General features: G+C 40.1%; 1 protein-coding gene across 1 annotated transcript in view; it reads left to right on the forward strand.

Annotated features, from left to right (window-relative positions):
• Positions 1-9335, forward strand: part of LOC137260653 (serine-rich adhesin for platelets-like) — a 31240-nt gene extending 21905 nt beyond the window's left edge. The window contains exons 2-3 of the mRNA XM_067798253.1: positions 6320-9058; positions 9280-9335. Of these exons, the coding sequence (XP_067654354.1) occupies positions 6320-9058; positions 9280-9335 (2795 nt within the window). The remainder of the gene's footprint in view (positions 1-6319; positions 9059-9279) is intronic.

Consider the following 9335-nt stretch of genomic DNA (forward strand, 5'->3'; position numbering starts at 1 on the left):
AATGTCATCACTTGTCGTCATCAACCACGTCATGACTGACATAACATCATCACTTCTTATGAACCACTGTATACCTGTCTGGTGATAACATCACACGTTAAATGTGTAGCATCGCCGGAGAACATACTTATTGAAGACACGTCGCAGGTCCGGCTATAATACCCAGGTTCCTAATATAGCCTATATTATAAATTATATTGCGTTGTGTTCTCTTGTACTACGCGGAATTAAGAAATGCAAATTGATTGACTATGCTAAAACAGAATCATCCCCAATTTCGTCCTCTCGCCATAACAATCATTTACGAATAGTTGAGTATATATCCAATGAAATGTTTAATAGTGGCCGGTCGACATTATAAATCATATCATCCATGGAAAATTCGAGAAGAAAACCCGTTAAAGTTTAGAGTGCATTGCAGCTCTGCGGACACTGTAAAATGACCTCTTGGCGTTATCAAGTTGAAACCGTTCAATGGAGAGATGCATCGGCTAAACATCACGTATTGTGGCAATATAAAGAGAGAAGCATGCGTATTGTCCTTCCTGATTATTTAAAAACGAAAAACATTGGTGTTATTCATACACACCAACGTCTGTCACGTTTCTGTAACTCACAAGCACGTGTTGACATTGATTTCATTTCTGTCCCCTAGACGTTCATCTTCGTGACACAGGGCTGGTAAACTGAGTGTTTGGCGAGAGGCACATGGGATTGATAGGAACAATATAATTCGTCGACGATAGCTATTTGACTAACAGTTCGAACTGAAGATACACACAGCACCGAACGCAGGTATTTCGTGTCCTACAAATGACCTCTTGACTACCGATAACGCCACTGCCGTCATCAATACATTTCAACTCATATATCATGGACCCTATTAATCCAGAAACCTCACTTTCCGGACGCACACTGAATACATCAAACAACATAACCTTGTGTACATACCCGGATGATTTCATGGGGAGCTAACGTTCCGGATTACAAAGGTGAAATTGTATGCTAATAGTTAAAGTTTTCAAACATATTTCAGTTTTTTTAATACGCGAAGATCACTTACCATTACAACAATATTTTCATAGTTTATGTAATATGTTCTAAAGGATCCGAATTTGGGTGATCGTTCTAGCCATATCAATGTTGTGTCATGTTTGAAACGCCTAACAGGTTCGTTAGGTTCGAAAAAAATCGACACAAGCGTATCAGCAAGCTAAGTGGACGCTTGTGTAAATTCCAGTATTTATTTTCCGTTTAGTGTCAAAACACTCAAGCAGGGTAAAACCTGTCATATCCGGTCAGCATTTGGGTGTATTTCAACTCTAATGAGTTGTTGCAGATCAGGAGTTGGCACTTACATTCGCCTCAGAATTCGTTCAGACACACACGCGAAGTAGAGCCCAGCGCATGATGTACGTTCCATAATTCAACATTATCTTACAAACGTTGTACGCTGCACGTAATTAGTTTTTTTCACAAAAAAGTCGGAATATATCTTGCTTGATATATGCTGATGTTATCTGACATACAGTTTATACATATTTATCACAAGCACGCGATACTCGCAAACATTGTGACTCGCTGTTGTGTCAATTAGACATGGAGCGATAAGTGTGTTTTAAACATGTCGTCGAGGGGACCTTTGTTTACTTAGGTGTTCCAAATGAATGTCTGTTTTCTCTGACACCTGGTGTCATTACTGTATGGAGTGATTACCTGTTTATGATTGATCGATTGTTGTTTAACGCCACACTCAGTCATAAAAGAATAGTCTCGTTTCTTGTTAACTCGGTTCGTCCTATTGCGCAACTTAGCCAGAATCTGTAGACTGATTCATTTAACTGGATACATAAATATGAATTAATATGATTTCATACGTCTATAAGCACTTGTACATTGCAACACTACGCTCCTTCTTATATGCAAACACGTCGTACAACGTGCTCTGTCGTACAGCGTGCTCTGTCGTACAGCGAGCTCTGTCGTACAGCGTGCTCTGCCGTATAGCGTGCTCTGTCGTACAGCGAGCTCTGTCGTACAGCGTGCTCTGACAAACGGAAACCTGGAAATCGTAGAAATCTCAAAACGAATTTCTGCAGCTTGAAAACTTTGGCGATCTGTTACGGAACTGATATTTTGTCAGTCTCACTGTGCGTTACCGAGCTACACTGAATAAACGCAAAAAGAAAAGAGAAAAACGCAGGTGTAACCAGTGAGCCAGATGCATTGTTAATCATTTTGTGACCTCATCAAACAGGGGCAGTCTGTGATTTCTTAGTTAAGGTTTGCTGCCTAAACCTCGATATGAAATACAGAAATACGGTACACTTAAAGCTTAAAATCAAAATTCATTCGTGAATACCATTTTTTGTGAAGCAGGGAATTGGAATTCAGTGTAACCAGAGTTGTTTGTGGTGTCTACTTTCACACGAGAAAATTCGGATCGGCTAAAAGTTAAAGGGTTAACGGTTAATGCTACTCACGTTTCGGTATGTCCAGCTATACGAAGCCGGTCTGTAAATAATCGTGTCTGGGCCAGACAATCCAGTGAACAGCACCACGAACGAAGGTTACGCAAACATGAGTCAAACAAGTGATCAGGACTGACCACCTGATCCTGTTAATCTCCTCTTACGACAACAACGAGTTGTTGGAGACCAGGTCTAACTCGGATCTTCATGGGTATGTTTAAGGGACAGTCGGAATCGTGCTATGGAGACTGCTTTTCGCAGTTATTGCTTATTTAAATGTATAGTTAAATGAATGCTCTGCAACAGCGTGTTGAATTTGTCTGTGAAGTCAGCAGAGACACCGGCCATCTTAAGAGAAGAGAGTTAGTGAATTAGTAGGAATGTATGTTGACTTGCCTTAGTCTCTAAATTTAAAGCTAATACTTTAAATGATAATTTCAGCAAAGTGATAAATAGCAGCATGGGGTCCTTAGACCCGCACAAGTCTCTGAGATAAAATGATGATAATTTATGTCATAATAAATAACATACTTGGGGTGTTGTCTGCTTATCTAGTCTTGATAGAATTACGTACTCTACACCCATGGGCTCTGCATCCAGTAAAGCCTTGGGACAAGGCTAGGATATATCCCGCTTTTAGTAATATCCTAGCAGTATTACAGAGGGGAACACCATCATGAATGTGGGAATCGAACCCGTATTCGGCATGAAGAGCGAACGCTAGCTTCTACCACTAGGCTACCTCAGCCCCATGTTATTCGTGAAGTTTTGCTGACATAGTCTTGTAAATCTTCAGATTGACATTAATAGATGAGAAAGGAAAAGACTATTCAGAACATGCGATATGCACTCAAAATTGTATTTGATCAGAACAAGCGTTACCACAATGAAATCACAGAGAAACAAACTTGAGGTCCTAAACATAAACGCATAAAAAAGACACATCAACTTGGAATAACATTTGTTGTTTGTTTCAGCGACTTTCAAACATTGATGTATACATTGTACTTTGTTTTGTACGACAGTTTTTGTTTTGATACATAATTGTAAACAAGCTGGCTCCTCCTTTGTTTGACTCATTTGTATTATATAAATGAAAAGTGTAATTCATGAGGAAAACGACTTTGAACTTCCGTACATAACTGAAATGTCAACATGGTTAGTGATACCTTATCTGTATATAAATGAAAAGTGTAACTGTTAATAAAACGAATTTCAACTCTGGTACATAATCGAAATGTCAGTAGTGTTACTAATATCATAAAATATCACTCTTTGCATTGTAAGATAAAAATGTAAAACTACTTTCCTTGCACAACGTCGAATGTGTAACTGATTATTATCAGAACTGCTGTAGTCCCTAAAACGAGCCCCCATGATGCCACACAAACCTACGCCAGGAAATATAGCACTTCAGTGCGTATCTGTCACGTATCTAACTACTTCCTCCGCAGAGTAGAACCAATTTGCCTTGACAGTGAATTAAATTTTCATGCGGTAGCACGCTACCTCTAAAGAGAGAACACTGGTGTCTAAATAACACTTTGGGGAGATATTCGAGAGAGAAACAGACAGAAGTGTTTACCTACAACAAATCCGGATACTATTTCCACAAGACGCAATTGAGAGATGTCGTGAGGATAATCCAAGGCTATTTATTTTATCCCCGAAGCATTTGATATGGGAAGCTGTGTGTTGACTTTCGAGCAACTGGGATCTGTTAATTGTTAAATATTGTCTCATGGCTGTTTGCCTGTTTACAATTGTGTCTGGATCGTGTTCTTGTCAGGGAATATCAATGTTTGAACAATGCTGACACAAAAAAGTGCTTTGACAGCATGTATATTTTAAAACCAAATTCTCTAATATTCTATACACGTTTTATGTGTTTTTGGAAAGACACCAGTCAAGGCCCGTGTCTTCAGCAAACCATGCTTGTTGAAAGAGTCAGCTGACTTGTTCCAGCGTTGAAAGAGAGATATAGAAATAGATTGGGAGAGAAGGTGGTGGTGTAGAAGGGTTCGTTCATGTGACTGTGTTTATTGTGTGCAGTTCTTATTTATGCGACTCTTATATGTGTCGATTGCGTATGTTACCAAAATGTGTTTCGCTCCCACTCTTGACTATTTTCAATGAGAGGCTCACATATCTGTGTTCCATATGTGTGCCACGAAATACGTGATCTAAACTAACAACTGTCACGAGTGGGTTACATCGCTGACTTTTTATAATGGCACTCCTGTGCCTCACCCCTAGAGTGTAGGTTCGAATCCTTGATGGTACTCACCGAAAAATGCACTAGCATCTGTTCAGTCTTCGAAAGTGTAGGCACAAGTTAATTGATTCTCCTCGGAATATCTGCATGTATTTTACTGATTGTAGTTTATCTGCCAAGTCAGTTTATCCATAGCTATGAAGAAACATGGCATTGTTAGGATCCGAGTGGAATGCTATAAGACCACTGGTATATTGTGTAAATCCTAAATCCATCAGCCGAACAATGTGTCCCCTGTTCGCTTGTATATACCAGCCATGAATGAACGTTGTTAGGTTACGTTATGCGTTGAACGTTATTCATCAATATATATCGTCTAGTGATGTCAGGGTGATTAAGATAAAAAAGACAAAAACATGTTAGTGACGGTAAACTTATCGATAGAGAAACTTGGTAATAGGTGTTCTACATTACATCTTAACTCGAAGGAAACGCGTCTTAAAAGGTCTATTCATTTGCTCTTTCACTGAAGGTTTAGCCTCGTCAATACTCCATTCATTCATTCGTACGTAGAAGACAAACAACCTTCACACAAGATGTAAAGGGCTTTCGTGATATTTACCCAGGTGTCAAACAATATACTACAGTAGGAGAGACAACTTACTGGAGAAAAAGGCATTCCAGTTTAACTCTAATCTGACCTTTTTAATTCCAGTTTGGTCGTTGATTGTGATTTATTTACACAAAATCTCCTACCACCTTGTGAATGCCATTGATAGCCGCATTGCCTTGCCATGGCGATGATAGACCATATTTCAGGATCGCCCACATCTTCACGGACTTGTTCCCTTTATAACCTTCTGCAGAGGCTGACACCTCCCTGGGGTTGAGACAAGCGGTGGTTTGATAAAACGCTAGCAATGCCCCTCCTGTTTGATAAACAGTGCTTGATGAAATTGTGAATCATGGACATGAGATTTTGCCGAACGTGCGTTAAATTGGCATCGCGACCTTGAGTTGTGGTAACAGGTCTAACAGAATAGGAACAAACAGTATGCTTGTTTGAGGTATACAGGGAAATATTCTAACGCCTATGAATTTAGAGTAGTTAGTGTTAAGAGTTCAGTGTTTGATTAGCAAAAATGTGGCAATGAGTCGAGGATATGAAGAATAATCACTGCCGGTCTGGTGTTAATTGAAGTGTCATTAGTAGTACATTTATAAATACCCTGGTTTCCTGTTTCTTGATGAGAAGAGTAACCACTAAATGTGTAGTACTACTTCTTGCTTCCAAGTACTTGAGGATAAAACTACTAAAACCAACTACCTTACCAAACAAATCATAGCATTTTGCTGGACAAGATGCAATTTGAGATATTAACCCATTGATTATATCAGTCACTGGAGCCAAATGGCTGACACGATTAAGCTGCTTACTGCTGATATAACGAATACAGAATACCTTATTATATAAAGCCCCATCAATACACACATTGATACATGTTGCTCTTTTAGGTAATACTATTGCATGCATCTTTTTCTACATATTCTTGTTTACATAGTCACAAAAGATATTATCGTAATAATGTAAAAGTTTTCAAAATGATTGCAGGATCAACGTCTTTTCTTTCAGAAACAAGTCGATGGATTCACCAGTCCGGAACACCTCCACTGACGGATTTTCATGCATCCAAACAAATCTCATCCCACAACAGAGCATCGCCGTATATGAGCATGACATCAGTTCCGGTTCAGACGTCAATCACCTCATCCGAAACCTCCTCAATATCAAGCACGACTTCTACCTCGGAAAACCAACCCATTGTGCCATCCCGATCTACAGCATATCACCGAGCAAGCGCAGGAAAGGCGATCTCTCCGAGGTATTCAGTTAATGATAGGGATTCAAGGGCAATGCGTCCTATGTTTAGTGATTCAGCATCAGATTCGTCCACACACAGAACATCTGCAGTGCACTTGTCTGACAGGGGACAAGCTGAGCTCTACCTCCAGAGCTCCATGATCGAAGGAGAATATGATAGTGCCACACTTGAGACAAGTAAAGGCACCAGTACTAAAACTGTAAATACAGAAACAGCGGGGAATCTTTTCGACGAGAAGTCATTAGAAACTGTAAGGGACAGTTTGAAACTTCACAACCATCAGACACAAATGTCTACATCTTCTATATCAACGTTTGACATTTTGAGAGACTCTAACTTCACTGCTTCTCAGATTGCTGACTGGTTTGAGTCAGTCGTTTCCATGTCCACGTCCAAATCAAACACTACATCAACATACGGTAATTCTTCACAGACAGGCCATACTGAATCCCAAGGTGATTCTCAAAATCAACACACTTCTACATACTCCAAAGGTACTGATCAAATACCTGAAACACTGAAATCATTGTCGTTATCCACTACCCCGAACAACTTTCGCAATACATTACATAATTCTGGTAGAAGCATGTATTTATCAAGCGACAGAGTCATGAAAACAGATTCCATCACATATTCTTCAGCATCTGATTTCTTAGTAACCTATTCTCTTATAAATGTATTCAAGGCGCAAAAAGAAGAGACACAAACGACCAAGGGAACCTATTTTCCAAAGGACACGTCTCTGTTAGGTATTACATCACTTCCCAAAACTTCACGCGAGGAAAGTGAATCTGAAACGAGTGATTTGCAGAATGACGAGGAGGCATCTGTAAGTCAGGGTCTTCTGTCTTCCTTACAGTCCACTATATTGACTTCAACATCACCATCTACAGAAAATACAGACTATATGAAGACACCATCTCTTCAGTCACACTTTATGGGTGAACCAAGCAGCAGGCTATTCAGTACACTATTATATGAAAATCCTGTGGAGATTCGAGGGTATAAAACACCTATATCAGACTTAACTGATAATGATATTAGTATTTCTTCAGTGAAGTTAGAAAATACTGTGTCAGCGTTTTCGTCGCGAGCTGAGGGACACACACTTCCAGTTGCATCCTCGAGTGGTTGGTACACTGGTGTAACAAGAACCAAGGTTCCAGAAATTATATCTGTGTCAGAAATAGCGCATGCTGATTTTCTCAACACTGCGGTAGACCTTCATTCTTCTATTCAGCCAGATAAGGATGGCTTACAAAGTTTCATGCACAGTTCAAGCAGAACGCTGCTAACAACAATGACTAGCCTCTCAGTATCACCAGGACTAGTGTCTGACATTACCATCAAAACCAGTGGCTCATCAACTCCCTCAATATTGTTCTTGCAAGAAGAGGCCTTTGCATCCTCACGTTCTGAAGGTGTCATTGTAACTGATTCAAGGAAACAAGCCTTCAGCCAAACAAGTGACATGGCATCATATTTGAGCATTATGGGCTACAGTGACATCAAGCCATCTGTCAGTAAGAAAACATTTACCAGTACTCTGTTTATCAGTGACAAAAACAGTTCAGTCAGAAATATGACAGAACTTTTAACTAATCAGTCTATGAGTGAAAATACTCAGGAAATGCATGCAGTAATATATTCAAGTGATCAGTCTTTTCAAGTCTCTGCTGTCGATTTATTGGTCGGCCCCAGTGATACGCCTGATAGTGATATCACAGTGACTGCAAGTGATATAGAATCATCTTCAAGCTTGGAGTCCATCGATGGCAATACATTGTCAACAGGGGCTATGAGTACATCTTCCAGGTATCTGCTTATCGATGTCAGTACAGTGTCTGAGATAACTTTGAAAAGTTATTCCAGTGAGCTGCCAGTCAGTGCTATAACAGTATCGTCAATGTCAACACAGCGACATGCATCCACGTCCATGGATATGCACTCATCTGAATTTCATTCAAAGTCAAATGCGGAACCATTTTTGCAATTCCCCTCTATTTCAATAAATATCAAGACAAAACATTCCAGACAGAAAGGTACCAGCGAGAATATTCCCAAAGATTCGCCAACAGCTTTGTCAACAGCACCAGGCCACAGCGCAAAGAAAGAGAACACACCTGGCCCAGCAGTCGCTGCCACACGTACCAGCATGTCTACATTTCATTCCATCTCAAGAAATGATGAACTGTTTTCAGACTCTCACAATGATGCTGCTGGATATATCACATCAAGTTCGAGCGAAATAAATCCCAGTGATTACAGCATGGTTGACACAGTAGTAGATATCCTGCATTCCAGTCAGCCTGAATCCAAAACTTTAACAAGAGGCGCTCTCAAAGCCCCATATGTTGCAACAATTAGTTCCACGACCATTAGAGGAAACGGGTCGATCGTCGATGGAGAAAGTTCATCTTTTCCTGTCTCATCATCATATGAAGACAATCACTCACAAAAGGCACAGAATACCAAATTTGCCCGCACCAGTGAGATTCCGATTTATTCATCAATGGTGGATTCCTCACACAACCAAAAACCCAAATTAGCTATGACTGTGTCTCAAACCACCACATCGCCCCAAGTTTCTGAAATTTTAATTCCCAAACATTCAGATAATCGGAATGGAGATAGTGACTCGGCTGTACACGGAGTATATAGAATGGCATCTGATGTTCTGTATGACAATCATCCGTCTTCCATCTATCAGCATCAATCAGATTCAAGGAAATTCCAGTGGGAGGGAAGAGAGGGCGAATCCACTGA

The sequence above is a fragment of the Haliotis asinina genome, chromosome 14 (assembly GCF_037392515.1).
Source record: "Haliotis asinina isolate JCU_RB_2024 chromosome 14, JCU_Hal_asi_v2, whole genome shotgun sequence".
Lineage (NCBI taxonomy): Eukaryota > Metazoa > Mollusca > Gastropoda > Lepetellida > Haliotidae > Haliotis > Haliotis asinina.